The sequence below is a fragment of the Topomyia yanbarensis genome, chromosome 1 (genome assembly GCF_030247195.1).
Source record: "Topomyia yanbarensis strain Yona2022 chromosome 1, ASM3024719v1, whole genome shotgun sequence".
Classification (NCBI taxonomy): domain Eukaryota; kingdom Metazoa; phylum Arthropoda; class Insecta; order Diptera; family Culicidae; genus Topomyia; species Topomyia yanbarensis.
Window position 1 is genome coordinate 203,818,653 of NC_080670.1, and position 16,278 is coordinate 203,834,930.

Consider the following 16,278-nt stretch of genomic DNA (forward strand, 5'->3'; position numbering starts at 1 on the left):
AACGGACGATGGAACCGTCGAAAGCGCATCACCCGATAACCTCGTACACAGGAGGGAGCGAGATGAAACTGGCGCGAAACGCGTGATTAGACGGTTAGCATAAAAGGGACAGCACTAGTATCGATTTTGTTTGACGTTTATTATTCGCGTATTCATCGTTTTGCTTCATGGGTATATACATGGTGGTTCACAGTTTTTAAACTCAACTTTCCAATTAGGGCAGCAGGAAGGTGATAACATTGAAAGGTGCTTGCGAATTCGTTAACGGCCAATTTTTTCACTGGATGAAAACCAGTTTTCACTGAAAACTGGTTTTCGGGTGCTGATGACCAGTTCAAGTGAAGAAATTGGTTTTAAGCAAACCCCGCTTTTTACATTTCGCAAATAAAAATGTACAGTAACAAAATAATGATTTTCATTACGACAGAATATTAATTTTACAATAATTTACAGTAAATTCTAGTGTTATGCTACGATTCAAAAGCAATAAATTTTAACGTTTCTGCAGTCAACTCCAATGTAAAATCGACTTTTACTGTAAAAAAGAGGGTGGTTATGTATCTTATTAAAAAAATCAATTTTTTCCATACATTTTTTTCTCGAAAACTGTGACATTTAATGTGAATTTACTGTAAAAAAAAAATTTATGGGCAGTAAGATTGGTTGTTACATGAAATTTTATTGAAAATCTACTGTAAATGAAAATTGTGCGAGTAACAGTGAATCTTCAGACCTCGAAAAAATGCAGGGTACTCCATAGCTCAAAATCTCTTCGGGTAATCGCTTTGAAATTCTTCTTCATATCATTGCCCAGGTATCTATCGGAGCGCTTTACAAAATTATTATTATTATTACAGTAACATGTTACCTAATTTTTTTTTGCGATAATCGGATTTTTGGCTTCAAAGTACTACGAAAATCGAAAAAGCTCTCGGCATTACTTGATGAATATTGTGAAGAAGAACTGTGCAAAATTTCAAAACGATTGGTCTAGTAGATTTTCAGCTATGGTTTACACCGCAAAACAAGTTTCCGAAAAGGCGCCTCCGGCGATTCACTGTCACTCGCTCAATGTTCAGCCTTGAAAATTTGAGAAAATATTGTTCAAAGGTGAGATTATTACATGGAAATTTAATAAATATACAGTCGTGATTCGCTGGTTGGGCAACACCTCTGTCCAACTAACGAATTTAATTCGTTCATTGGACCGACTGACAGATGTCAAGAACTCTCCAAAGGAGACGTTAGTAGTGAAATTGCATCTATTCACATCTCTAATAATTGTCAAATTGATTGTCGAAGTAAATTTGACATAAGATTTTGACATTCAGATGCTTTTTAGTTGGACAATGGTCCAACTAGCGGAGATCAAACTAAAAAGCGGTCCAGTTAAAAAATGTCCAACCAGCGAATCATGACTGTACTAACACTCTGTATCACCATAGCAATTTTTAAAAACGAGCATTTTTACCGAATTAACATCAGTCCAACGCATCCAACAGAGGCCGTGGATGGGAATGATTAACTTTCAGAATTCCGTCGCTGTAGATTTGGATTAAACTACCACTAACTTCAACTCTGATCCGTTCCAAACCAAACGACTACGAGCGAATCTAGTTTAGAACTATTTGCGCCTCCAGATCATTCGGAAACAGGACAGTAAACGGATAATACAAGCTTTCCAATGACCCGAGTCTGCCATTCGAGTTAAATATATGAAAATTGTGCATCCATAGGAAATTCTACACCATCAATGAGCGCGTGTCTGGCGAGTCCCAACAAGGCCTCTATGTCGGGCGTGTCCGACGGGGCAGCCGTTTGTAGTTGAGAACGTATTTTTTGACTCGGTTGTTGTTTTTTGCCTATAGATACTATTGGTTGATCGATAGAAAAAAGTGCCCGTGTCAGCAAAACGTCATTAATGGATTTGACATTTCGAGGGCCCGTGAGTTACTGGCGAATCCAAATTGAACCACAAATTAACCGTTAGAGGCATCGTATCAATGTCAAACTGAATTGCACAGGAATCCAGGAGAGATTCTATGCAGTGAAAAATATTTCAATCATCGGTGTATAACAGCTTATGAGACTTTATCGCTCCGAAGAGGTCGTTAACAAATAGCAGCAGGCTCAAATGACTTCCTCAGGGAACTAGGGCAATAACCCATTACTTACATCATAGTTTTGCACGCACTCGGAAAAACAAAGTCGTTGAGCGGTCGGTTAAAGACGATGGTATTGGGGGACGCAAGAGAGGCTGCACAGTTTCCGGGTATTCCATTCGAATTTTTGCGATTGACAATATAGTTCCATAAGGATTTTGGGTCACTTTTGATGTTGCTTTCGATACGTTGCACGTAATTACGAAGCAAGTCACATGTACAGAGGCGCAAAATTTCACGTGACTCAGCTTTAAGCAAAATTAATACTTTTCTCATTCGATTCCGTGACGTTTCAGAACCGTGCACGGACGCCAATATTCTTTAATACAGTTCAAATGCGAGCATTCACACTTATCCGGAACGATGCCTTGCTGGACAAGCGCCGACGGGCCACATGGAACAAAAAATACCTCAGATTGACAGTAGCGATCGCGTCATTTCAAAACAATCGTTTTTGGGACACCTTTAGAATGGTACTGAACCGTCACTAAACGGATTAGAGAGAGGTAAGTAGTGCTTTATGCTACGAGTTTTTGAAAATATCGGTTCCTTGCCTTCCGCAAATGTTCTAACTCAGCGTTCCACTAAGTCAAGAATAAACTAAATACCACTTCTAATAGAGCATTGCATGAAAATCTAACTTTTCATGTTTAAAGAGCTTGTTTTGGTTAGGGAAACTCTCAGAAAGAGAAATGCGGAGACTCAATTTTGGAAAGTTTAAGTTCATTTTCGCGGCTAAAAACTGATCCAATCGTACATCTTCCTATATCCTGGTAACATTGGACGTCGTGCTATACAATGTCGGACCATACATTTCCTAAAATACAGTTGGTCAGCCCACAGATTCCTTACTCTGAGTTTTTTAGTAGATGATTTTGTTGGTAGGCGAACCCGATTTTGAGTTTCCGAAAAACTACAGATTTTTACTTATTTTGGGCACAGCTTGCACATTCATTCGGGTTTGGATGAAATCTCGTTGGTGACAGGAGGTCTGTGAATGGTCCAATAATTAAGAGATAATTCTTTGATTTCTTCAATGCATCATTTGCCTTTTCTGTGTTTCATTATTTTGCAATGCTATGTCAAAACTACGTTTTTGGAAAAAAATACTGCCTGCCGATAACTGCCGTTAAAACTTTTAATGAGCCAAGCAATTAAAAAACAAACTGGTCGTTCTGAACTCACCCAAGAAATGTTAGAAGGAACAAACAAAAATGTTAGCTGATTTAAAACGAATTTTAATTCCATTGTAAGAGCTAGAAAAATGTGATCAGTAGCATCATTTAAGAAAAAAAATTAGTTTTACCGCAAAAACAGTACAATCCAGAGGCTAAACGCTCATTTCAAACCGGTAATTTCCGAACAACCGAAAAATCGGTGAAAATTTCCAACTGGTATCTTAGTAAAGTGACCAATTTTTAGCGAAATATTTTCCAACTTTCAGCAAAATAATCGTCAGTTGTGCTGATACCGCAGCAAATGCTTATACAGTAAATTAACAAGACTATAGGACTGAGAAAAAAAACCTAAAAAAATATGGAAAAATCCATTTGTTAAATCAATATTAATTCTTCAGAAGGGCTAAAATGATTTTTGTAAACAAACCAGAACCTAAAATTCTCATACCTATTCAATGAACGATGAAATTCAAAGAATTCATCTTCGTCTTTTCGCTGCCTACTTCGTCGCTAAAAGCATAAAAAGAAAACAGTACAGTAAACTCGATTCTACGAAAACGAGTAGCAGAAGTAGCGACTTTCGTTTTCCTATGACAATCCGAAGTTTCAATTTCGTTTTGATGTATGCTTAGTAATTTTCGATGCTCATCCATAAAATGAAATTAAAGCTATGTGCATCAAAAAATATAACTAGACCATAGTTAAAACGAGAAATATGCACATCTATCAGGCTTCCGTCTTACAATACAATCGCTAGCTCGCAAATCTGCAGAATCGAGCAGCGATAAATAAATAACATTGCTAGTGTATTTTCGTTTCCCTAGCAGTAAGTTCAATATCGAAGCTACCAATATCATTCTGAATCTCAAAGCGAAAACGAGTGTGCGGAGGGAATAAAGAAAACGCTCTGCTACATGCATACTTTGTCCTAGGCCGTTGTCTCATTTTCGATTTCGCAGTGCTAGTTGCACGGCAAGAAGCTTCATTCTTTCGTCAGTTTCGCCTGATTTTGGCAAATGAAAAAAACATTTTCCGACTCTGAAACGAACTTGTTTCGCTCATTATTCCGCCGAGTTTCACGAAAAAAATACGTTAAACCACATCTTCGCCTTTCGTACAAACAAATGCTTTCTGCGTTGGTATTATAGCAAATTAAGAGAAATAATCAACGAAACAAAAGTTTGTTTAAAAATATTATTAGGTCTTTGAAAAATTACATTACATTACACTTTACTGTAGATAATTGTAAAATGCTGTACAGAGACAGTAAAAATCATGATTTTGTTACTGTGCATTTCCATTTCGACCATCTGAAATGAACACTCTGATTCATCTCGCGCACCAGATTTCGTGTGAGAGTTTGATGAACCATGAGACTGACACTACTCGCCTCGCATAAAAGTCGCAGCTTGAGCATGAAACGCATGGAACCTGTAAATAGTACTAGCAGGAATAGTTCGTTATCAGCTATACTGCTTCTAGTATATTGTTAGGTTATTATTATTTATTTACTATTAATATATTTATGTTTGATAACGCCAGACCGGGCTTGTGACTGTTTTGGTTTTGAGAACTATGTACTACTAGTTGAGTTGCATATGCAGTGAATCGTGACGGAAAGGTCAACTTTCAACTCATTCGTGTTACCTACCAATCAGTTCGGTTCGATTAGATCCAATCAACAGAGAAACGGAACAGTGCACGGTCAATCACAGCTGGTTAAGGTATAGTTCCTGGAGGGATCACTTCGCAGAATTCCTGTCAGTTAAAGTTGGTGCGCTCGGAACATTCAATGCTAGATCTCCGAAGGAGGCGTCTGTTAGGTTGATAGCAGAGTGTTGCATAACCGTATGCGGCCGGAGTTTACAAAGGTTGGCTGAATAAGGATGCTTATCTGTATCTAATGGACAAATTTATCTTTCAGTTGTTGCTTAGAACGATAGGTGCAAGTTGGGGCATTCCGTTAGTTTGCGAGTGATGTAACACATACAGAAGATGATGAAACGGTACTAGCAAGATTCTGGACAAATAATGCAGAATCTACTGTTCGTAGAAATAATAGAACGCTAAGTATCTACGTAAGTACATCCAAATTCCACATCGTCAGTGCTCCGTTTGATACTGTAATAAATAATGCAACGTCATCGTCACGATGTGCTTGTAAAATATTGTGTAATGCATGTGTCAGCAATGTGCGATTACATTCGCCGATGTCAAAGTACGGGAAGAAGCACCTATTTCATTTGAGTTGTGTTGGAGTTGCGTTGGATAATTGTTATTCGCCGTGTTTCGATTAAGTGCCCTGACTAGAGTGGCAGTTTCTATTTCATGTGGCCGAATACGGCCCAATTAAGTTGTTTCAGTGTTGGAATAGTCGCCAATTTATAAGTTTTTTTGCTCCATGCGTTATTCCCTCTTTTATCTTGATCTTTAATTCTACTACCGAATATGCAGCATAGACTCTTCCTATTTTATTGGGTTCTAGCCATGCTGAACAATAACAGAATTCAAGCTAATGATTGGCCAGGTCATTAGACAAATGATGTCGTCGCTTAGTTACTCAACCAATACTGCTTTCATGTAGCTATTTCAGATCCAGTTATATGTTATTTAACTCATAAAGCAACAATTAACTGTCAGACAGCCAATCAGAACATTTATATAGCCGAAGCCGGCAATTTCTAGTGAACGTTTGTTTATATATTGTCTTCTCCTTTTCAAACAGGTCTATAACGTAGCGTTGGAAGAATTCTTTGAATGTTACTAGTGTTGTTCTTCTTTCAACTAATGGAACTATACATATGCAGGCAAGACATCCAATAACTGCTGTAGTAAGGAGTGCATTTGCATATGAATATAACACCAAACAGATCGATTTCAGTAACTAACTACAAGCCGGAGAAGAAAGCATCGTCTCGGAGACGAACGTCTTATCAGTGCTTTTCTCAACCCGATCGTCTGCTATACGTCACTGAATCAGAGAATTGTAATCTCGAATCTCAACCACCGCAATACCGAAACGCATATAGTAACCGCGAGACTAGAAAAAAAACAAATAATTCATCCCACCAGCGAACAAAAAAGTGCACTGATAACAGCGGAAGTAAGGTATCATCCTAAGTTGTAAACAAAAATGCCGAAGAACAAGGCGCCGGGCGATAGAACTTCGGGGGTTGGTAGCGATCTGCAGTCGAGTTCGACTGCCGTCTACGACAGGATTTCCTCCACTGCCGATGTTTCGTCAGTCGAACCGCGGCGTTCGAGAGGTGCAGATATCAGTCAAATTGTCGTTCCCACCGCAAGCGACGGTGATTGTTTCGTAGCGAGGTAAGTTGTAAATTTAGTATCTGTATTGAGTCAAAATATCGAAGTTACACTATGTTATGTTAGCGTTGCTCAGAATTTCTGCTAATTCGGTGATTGATGCGAAATCCATCCAGCCCAGGATCTTTAGAAAATTTAAATTACACCACGTTGAGATGGAAAACATCTGCTAAATTAGTAGCGTCCTATCTTTTGAATTTCTCAACCACAGCATGCCACCCACGGATTTACACAATCAACTGTTGGTACCTGATAGTGTCACACAGGCCTGCGAACTAGGCTTAGATACATGTGATAATCACGTTTGTATAGTCCACAATGGAGTACCCTTATTAACGAAATAAATAGGCCTCTCTACTACCGGAGATAAGATAAGCAACACTGTTGCTAGGCTGTACCTGTTGTATTTGTTAAAACTGCATTGCTGATTCCAGCTTATTATATTCGATTGTGAGTTATTGCTTTTCAACAAGCTGTTATAGATTTCGATCGATAGTTCCGTTTTTCAATGCCGGCATTAACAGAAGTGATATTTTGAATGTTTGCTCGGAATGCTTGATTTATATTTGTATCGATGTTAGTTCACAAGTACTGAGAACGGTTTTCATAGCTCAATAGTAATCTATTTCATCGCCGTTCTGGTAGTATGGATTCCAAGCAGCAGAACAATATTCTAGTGCTGAACTATGTATTTTGGGTTTTGAACGATAGTAACGCATCCAAGATGACAGAATCCTTCACGTAAGAGTGTTTTGGAATGCTCGAGTCCAACAAATGATAGTTGAACTGGTCCGGATGCTGTTGCCGAACGAACTTGACAATTAAGCATTCGTTCGGGCTTATACCTATTCTGATTACATCACACCACCACGTACTGAAGCTGTCCAGTTAATCCGTAGAAATTCGATATCTCTCTGGTATCCTTCGAAAGAGTTTAGCGAAGGAAAGGCCCCTGTAATTTGATATCGACGTCATTAAAATAGAGGCGAAATACAACTGGCGCGAGATAACTTCCTTTCGCAGTGCCAAAAGTAGTGAAGCGAACTATACATAGACAATCCTTAGAGGCAGATTTAGAGTTGCCTTCCATCGACATTGAAACGAGATCCAATCTCCTTCATTCTCGTTAAGTACGTCGGTAAGTGAATATTGAAGGGTGCTCTACAGTCCAATCTGGCGGACAACGCAATGAAATTGGGTAGCGGAGCGTATTTCAACCATGGCATTAAGTGGTTGCAAGGACCGCACTTTCTGAACCACCCAGAAATAGGCTGGGTCCGTCCCAAAGAACCATAGTTTATTACCACGGAATAAATCACGGTTCAATTGAAGTAACAATTGATTTCAACCGACTCTCGTTTTGGGACAGGTTAGAACATGCGACAGCGTTTTTAACGCAACGGTTCAAAAAAACAGGCAAAAGGCGGTGCTGAAGACCGCTGAAGAAATAATCTTCAAGTTGGTGCAACGTGAACACTGCCCGGATGAGGCTGCAACAAAGCACCCGACGAGAATCGGTCAGAAAGCCATCGAGAAAAATAGCTCCATTTACCAAGTGATGTCGAAACTGGACGAGAAAGGTTTGCTACGAGGTTTGCAAATGCGTCCTGCATTTGCTGGGTGAGCACGGATCTCTTGCCGAGTGCGGAGTGCCGAGGGAACTGATCGAGTACTGCAGCCCTTGATAAGCCAGGGACTGACCGCAATGTCAACAGTGCCAACACGAAATTGAACTTCATACCACCAGGAGCGCCACACGCGGGTTGAACCTGGGGATGCTTACTACAGTCCGCTAAATCTGTATCTGCAATGACGGAGGCGTATTCCGAGGGGAAGCTGAACAACGAGGAGTTGTAGACGTTGGTCGTTGAGGCTCAAAACGTAGTCAATTCAGGGCCTCTTACGCATCTGCCGCCGGGGAGTTAGGAAACCGACGCCCTCTTCCCGAATCGCTTCTTGTTAAGTTCAAACGGGACGAAACAAACGACAAGAATATGAAAAAGAAACTGTCCAATAAACCAGATAGTTGACAATTGCTGGGAGATTCCTGGCAACAAATCCAGGTGTCATCACTGATACCTGGTGATGCTCGCGAAGCCGACGAGCGATCGTGAAGGTAGGTAAGAAGACCGGTTTTACTCAACGTCAAGGAGAGTGGAGGTCCGGAGGACTTCGGATTACACCCGGTGGAGACTGTCAATGCAAAAACCGTCGAATTTACAGCGCTACCTTGCAAGGTCAATCCGTCAGTGCCCAAAGCACCACGGTGGCAATGAAGCGTCGCGTCAATAGGTGATAGGCGTCCGTTGAGATATGTTATAGAATTGTCAACGCTAAAACCACGTTTTTCCGCGACCGGTCTATTCTACACTAGACGCGAAGGCGAACGGCAGCACAAGTAGTGTTCCCAAAAGCAATGAATTTAAAGTGTTAGGAGAATAGAAGAGTAGAAGGCTAGAGCCTTATTCCAGAAGCCGTCTCCACTCCACTCGGTCCATTGCTGCTTGTCGCCAGCCTCGCAGTCTTCGAAGGGTCCGCAGGTCGTCCTCTATCTGGTCGATCCACCGTGCTCACTGTGCGCCCCGTTCTCTTGTTTCTGTAGGGTCGCCCTCAAGAACCATCTTCAACCGGGTCGTCGTCCGACATTCTTACGACGTGTCCAGCCCACCGCAAACTTCGGTATGCGCGATGGTTCTTCCAGCAGCTGATACAACTCATTGTTCACTCGCCTGCGCCACGTTCCGTCTTCCATCTGCATGCCACCATAGATGGTACGCAACACATTTCCTTCGAAAACTCCAAGGGCGCGTTGGTCCTCCACGAGCATAGTCCAGGTCTCGTGGCTGTAGAGGACCCCCGGTCTAATCAGCGTCTTGTAGATAATCAATTTCGTGCGGCGGCGAATTTTGTTCGATCGGAGCATCCTCCGGAGTCCAAAGTAGGCACAATTTTCCGCCAAGATCCGTCTCTGAATTTTTCTTCTGATATCATTGTCGGCGGTTACCAGTGAGCCCTGTAAGTAGGGGTTTTCCCACTACTCGGGTTCTTATTTGCCCGGCGGACCCTTCTTTTCGGGGCGGCCTAGTTGCCTCTACCGGAATTTCGGATTTTCGTAACAACAAATAACAAAAGTAAACAAACAAGTAATTTACTAAATTTACCGACTTTTATTGTCCTCCAACTCTCCACGTAACTGCTGCTGTTTCAATTTTGCGGGCGGAAAGGCGGGCGGTTTCTTCCGACTGGCCGGGACAACAACGGCCGCGTTCTCCTTGGGTCGTTGGCTGCTCTGGCAGTGGTCCTTGACAATTAGCTAGGGAGGTGAGCTTGGCTCCTTTGTTGGAACCTCCCTAGCGACGTTGGCGAATTATCGCCAGATCGACTTGCTCGCCGCAAGCGATCCCGGAAGTCACCGCAGTGCACTTCCCAGCGGGAACCTTTGTCCGCCCTGCTTCGTTCTCCTTGGTGATTAACTGTGGAGGAGAGCTAGGCTCGTTCGACTTATCCTCCACAGTGAGAACGGTCGGTGATACACGCAAAATGGTGTCGATTCGCCATTAAGGGGTAAGCTAAACGTCAAAGAGTGTTTTCGCTACACCGGCTAAACATTAAGGAATGTTTAGCCGGTGTAGCGAAAACACTCCTTGACGTTTAGCTTACCCCTTAATGGCGAATCGACACCGTTTGGCGTGTGCCCGAACCACGGGCCGGCACTCTTCGACGGATTTAACTGACCGTCACACGCGCCCACTTTACTTCACTGCAATAGTGGCGGAAAACTGTCCCGAAAAGGATTTTATAGTTCGGGCGTCTGACACTAACCGGGTTTCTAACTCTCTAAAATTTTTACGATGGCCGCATTTTGCACGACCAAAACAAACACCAACCACCGCGCCGCATAGCTGTCACCGCCGAACCGTAGCATTATCAGCACACATTTTTCAGCAAAAAGCGAGCGGTGGCCTATCTAATCCCTATGTTACTTATTCACAAACATAAAACAAAAATTATCTAACCTAGCTGCAGGAACAAAACCGTTCACGCGAAAATGAACAAAATTTACAAGAAAAAGTGAACGGTACCGAACAGCGGTGAGCATAATTTTACATGTACACACAAATACACTCTACGGAGTGTATACCCAATAAATGGTATATTTCCACCCAGTGCTAAATTGTTACCCTGAACTGTTGAACTCGGGATGGGAGGTTCACATTTTCGTCTCTAGACCCTCTTCCTTCCATGTATTTTGTCTTCGAAACGTTGATGGCAAGTCCAATCCTGATGGCTTCAGCTTTCAGTCTAATGTACGTTTCCGGAGGCATCGCCTCAAAGTTCCGTGCCATTATGTCAATGTCGTCGGCGAAGCCAAGAAGCTGGACGGACTTCCTGAAGATCGTACCACTCGTGTCTATCCCCGCACTCCTTATTACACCTTCTTCTAACGCAACGATGAACAGCAGGCAAGATAAACCATCACCTTGCCCTCGTAACCCTCTTCGAGATTCAAAGGGACTCGAGAGTGTCCCTGATACTCGAACAACGCACATCTACAACTATAACACATTTACTTTACTAAAAAGCAACATTAAAACCATTGAATTAACTTTCTTAGTTTGTAATCAGTTTGTAAAAGGCAATTAATTTTTTTGTTTGGTTTTGACGTAAGTGCCAATACCTTATTTAAAACTTTAAGAAGCATGATTCGAACCTGCAACCATTGGAACTCTGAACCAATGCAATTCCATCGATTTAATTTTCCCGCTGGATACCAAGGCCGATTTTTTTATTATTTTTATTTGTGCATTGGACCGGAGTCCCAAGGGTTGCAGGTTCGAATCCTGCCTCCTGGGGAGAATTTTTTTTTCACATATTTGCTTTCGTTTAACTCAAAATTTCGTTCTATTTTCCCCGTTAGATACCACCCAAAATTATTACAACATTTTAACTTTCTAATTTCTCTTACAAAATCGTGGTTCTAAATGTGTTAACAATTGTTTGAAATATTTATAAGCATGCAATGTTTATTTACTCTGCCGGTTATAATCGGCAATTAAAACCAAAACATGTAACATTTCGCTTCCTGTACGGGTGCAATAAAAACATCAAACAAAAGTAACCAGCGAGATAGGTAATGTATCGGTCAATTTGTTCGCTAACGATCCAATGATTGAATGTTTACAAAATAACATCAAACTTATTGACTTTTGATCCCTGGGTTTCACCGGCTTCACCCCGAATGAATGGCACTTTTCAGTAGCAATCGGCAGAGTGCAGTTGATAAGATTATTTGCAACATTGTGCCAACGATAGAGCGCAACTTCCTAAACGAAGTAATGCATTTTCCAATCCTTAAAGTTTGGACACAATTGTAATTTATTTCAACGAATTTTTTGGCACGATCTTACTATCAGTTTCAGATACATGGATTGGTTTCCTGGCTAGGGGCAGATCACTTGTGATGCATTTTGAAAAAATCAGCGAAATTAAATGCATTTCTTTCCATCAAAATAGAAATTCGTGATGCATTTTGCGTTGCGTGTAAGACGTCAACACCCTAGAAAAAAAAAGCCTTACATTTAACGAAACATCGAACAAAGTGGATCAGCGTAGGACGATTGACGATCTTTTCTGCGAGGGAGTGCAAAGTTGATGCAAAAATGGAAATTAAATGCATTTTTTCTAATTTGATGCAAATTTGCTATACGTTCCTAGAGTGATGTGCCCCTAGTTTCCTGGACAGTTACCCCAGTGAAAAGATAGCGGTCCAGATGGTTGGATGGAAACTGTAATCCTGTTAGTTGAATGTCGCAAAAAATTTAAACTTGAAAAAACCATGAACTAGAACAACGATTTTCATCTTGGGGTCCGTGAACCCCTTGGAGACCGTTAAATAGTTGCATAGTTGGATCCGTGAAGAATTTCAAAACAACAGTTTTATTTTTTACACACATTGAAAACTACTTGGATAAAAGAAAACATTCGCTCATTAGTCAATAACCCAATCGACATACCTTTCCGTCTCGAATCAAATCCCATGGCTGATGCAATTCTAATGAAACAATCGGAATGCCGCAGCCATACACGTTTTAGGCCATACACCATTTAATAGGAGCAATTCAAACCAGACCACTCTCGCCTTATCTAATCTGCCCAACTGGGTAATCGTTTATTGCCTGCGCGCTAGAGGGAACATCGATCTAACCGGTGACTCCTTTGTCTAACATTTTCTCTCTCTGATTGCAGTCCGTCGTCATCCGTGCTAACCGAAAGTTACTACCTGCTGCAGAAACCGACCGTGATGAAGCACAAAGCGGGAGGCCGCCTTCGGGAAGCATGCCGAAACCGTAGCGTACTGGTTGATCTGCTTGCGATCCTGTTCGGTATCAGTGCCTGGATCGGAGTGAATTCCAGCTTCGTCCAGCTGCCGCTGCTGGTGACGAATGCACCGGAGGGATGGAACCTACCGTCCTACATGGTGATTGTGACCCAAATAGGCAACGTGGGACCACTGCTGTACACCGGGCTGCAGAAATGGAAAGGATCGAAGGATTCGTACATAATATACGTGCTACTCGTGATTGGATGCGTCGGGGCCATCTGTATGGCATTCCTTTACGAAACGACGGCATACGTGTTTGGCGCCGAACGGTCTGTTGCTATGCTGGTGTGTGTTTTTGCACTAGCACTGGTCGGCTGTACCAGTTCGGTTCTTTTTATGCCCTACATGGGTCGTTTCCGGGACATTTATCTGATAACCTATTTGATCGGTGAAGGACTCAGCGGTTTCGTACCGAGTATCGTGGCGTTGATTCAAGGGGTCGGCGGAAATGCAGAATGCCTACCAAACAATTCAACGGATCCGAGCACTCCGGAGTTTATCAGTTACACCCCACCGCCACGTTTCGGCTCAATGGAATATTTTATCTTTGTTTTCGTAATCTTTGTCATCAGTACAGTGGCTTTTACCGTACTGGATAAACACAAGCGATGTCGCAAGGAGTACGCTGCCGTCGTCATCAACAACGGTAACGATTACACCTACGAATCGGACCAACGGAAGGTGTCATCTTCGTCGATGGGTAAATCGAAGGGTGAGCTTGAGGAGACAAAAGTGCTTTCGAATCGCAACTACACGTATCTCATGGTGCTGCTTGGTGTACTGTGCACCTTCGGCAACGGTATCTTTCCCAGCGTTCAGTCCTACTCGTGCCTCCCGTACGGAAATGTGGCGTACCATCTGACGGTGACGCTGAGCACGATGGCCAATCCGGTGGCTTGCTTCATGGCACTGTTTCTACCGCACACGTCGATCCGAGCGATCAGCTCGATTTCCCTGGTGGCCGCTGTGTTTGCAGTGTACGCACTGGCGACGGTGTTTATGAGTCCTATCCCGCCGCTGGTTGGTTTGGTTTCGGGGGAAGCTCTGGTGGTAAGTTTGCGGGGAATCATTATCGGAAGTTATTTTTTACTAATCTGTACTACTTTCAGATCATCACCTGGACCATCCTGATCGGGTTGGTGAGTTACGTGCGCCTTTCGATTACCACCGTGTTTCGCTACCAGGGTGGCCGGTCGCTGGTGTGGGTGGGAGCCGTCACTCAGATTGGTTCCCTGGTTGGTTCGATCTTATCGTTTACGCTGGTTAATTTTACCGACCTATTTCAGCAGTACTATCCGTGCTGATCAAGGGTTACTGCACGATTTTAGCGGTCTTAGAACTTAGCTGTAGACTGATTGTTAGTATTTTTTACCTAAATAGCTTAGAATGTTGCGTCAGGTACGGATGGAGTTCCTGATCGTAGTGAGGCTGCCAAACATTGGCCCACAACTGCATTTAATATGATAGGCTCAGTACAATTTTTATTTGGATGATCGATGTGAGGTTTATCAAGAAGAAACGAAATTTAAATTAAACTTGGGAAAGACGAAAAGCGTAAATCTAATGAATCTACTACTAATTTTCCTAAAATTGTCATGAACAAATTCATTATTATTGGTGTAATACTCCTAGTTTGATAGATGATGTTTGAGTTATTTCACTTCTTTATACAATTTTATCTGAAAGTATAGAGACTTACACACATTTTGTTTATTTTTTATTATATCCGAAGTAGCAAAAAAAAAACCTAAAGCAAAACTAGAGCTGAGTAATGCCAGAAACAAACGCGTTACGTGCCTACTTGTGAAATTCAATTTCACCCATAAGTGACCATATCAGACGAGTAAAAACCCAGGACAGTCGTAAGGGCAGTCGTGAAGTCTTCAGCATCAGATGTACATCATTGAAGTACAGCGGAAACATCAACAGTACCAGGTACCTTCCTTGGAGTATTTGCTGGCGTTGAAATAAAAGTCTATCCCTCGAACCGCTGGATTGAAATGACTACAAAAATTGTTATTGATTCCAAATATCTGTATTTTAGCGTGGTTCAATTTATCAAAAGCGGCAGATTGGTTGGTGCAAATAACATCAAATTGATCGCGACATTCCAGACTGTCTATTGTGGAGACTATTGTAGGATGTTAGAAACAGAAGGCTAGTCGCTGTTAAACGTCCAGCCGTGAAGGCATGTGAATCGTCATAAAGATATTGCTGAAAGATTCCAAAATAACCAGCTCGAAAAGCTTGGAGACAGCACTGAGTAAAGTTAGTTCACGATAGCTTATTTCCCTTTTTATGAACAGGAATCATGTCCGCGAATTTTCAGCTAGATGGAAATATGCCATTGACAAGACAAGAGATACTCGAGAGATGGGAACAAGCGGAGGCACCAAAACGTCGATGTGGCTTTTAAAAAGTTGCGGAGGAAATCTGCGCTGGGTCCAGAATTGAAAGACGAATTTTAACCAAGAAAAAGCCTTGGTAATTAACGTTTCATCAACATCGCGAGCGCCCAGAACCAGTTCGATTTGTACACGTTGCGACCGGAATGAATCAAGCATAGACTCAGCTTTTTTTCTTATGGCTTGAAGGAGAAACACCGGGACAAATCAAGCATTTTCATCGAAGTCTCGGTACAGTTATTTTGAAGGCTGCTGTACACCTCGGGAATTTTAACGCAGGATTTGGGCCGGCCTTTTGAGTCGGACATTGATCACGGAAAATTTTCCGCCGAAATCTCTCCACACTGTCAAACCAAAAATTCTGCTGCTTTTAAAAAATAAGCACTTTTATTAAATGGTACATAATATTGAACCTAATGAAAACAACATTTTTTTCCATTGGTTGTGGAGAGGTTTTAAAATCCGTGACGTTTTTCAAAGCAGCCATCAACAACGTAGCTGAGGACATTGTCGGGTACGAGGAACGGAGACGACGGAACGATTGGTTCGACGAGGAGTGCAGAGCGGTTTTGGAGGAGAAGAATGCAGCGCGAGCGGTCATTCTGCAGCATGGAACGCGACAGAATATGGAACGATACAAACAGAAACGGAGGCAGCAGACACACCTCTTCCGGGAGAAAAAAAAAACGCCGCCTGGAAGAAGCGGAGTGCTGTGCCGTTCTCAAGATACACGGAAGTTCTACCAGAAGCTCAATATGCAGGAGTAAGGACGGGAGCCTGCTAACGGACAACCGTGAGGTGATCGAAAGGTGAAAGCAGCACTTCGA

General features: G+C 42.2%; 1 protein-coding gene across 1 annotated transcript; it reads left to right on the forward strand.

Annotated features, from left to right (window-relative positions):
- Positions 1 to 4,732: 4,732 nt before the first annotated feature.
- On the forward strand, positions 4,733 to 14,748 carry LOC131688831 (riboflavin transporter 2). The gene is made up of 5 exons (XM_058973382.1): positions 4,733 to 5,211; positions 5,265 to 5,418; positions 6,066 to 6,667; positions 12,911 to 14,096; positions 14,156 to 14,748. Exons 3-5 carry the CDS (start codon positions 6,474 to 6,476, stop codon positions 14,348 to 14,350), a joined length of 1,575 nt encoding a protein of 524 aa, XP_058829365.1. The 5' UTR covers positions 4,733 to 5,211; positions 5,265 to 5,418; positions 6,066 to 6,473; the 3' UTR covers positions 14,351 to 14,748.
- The last annotated feature ends 1,530 nt before the right edge of the window (positions 14,749 to 16,278 follow it).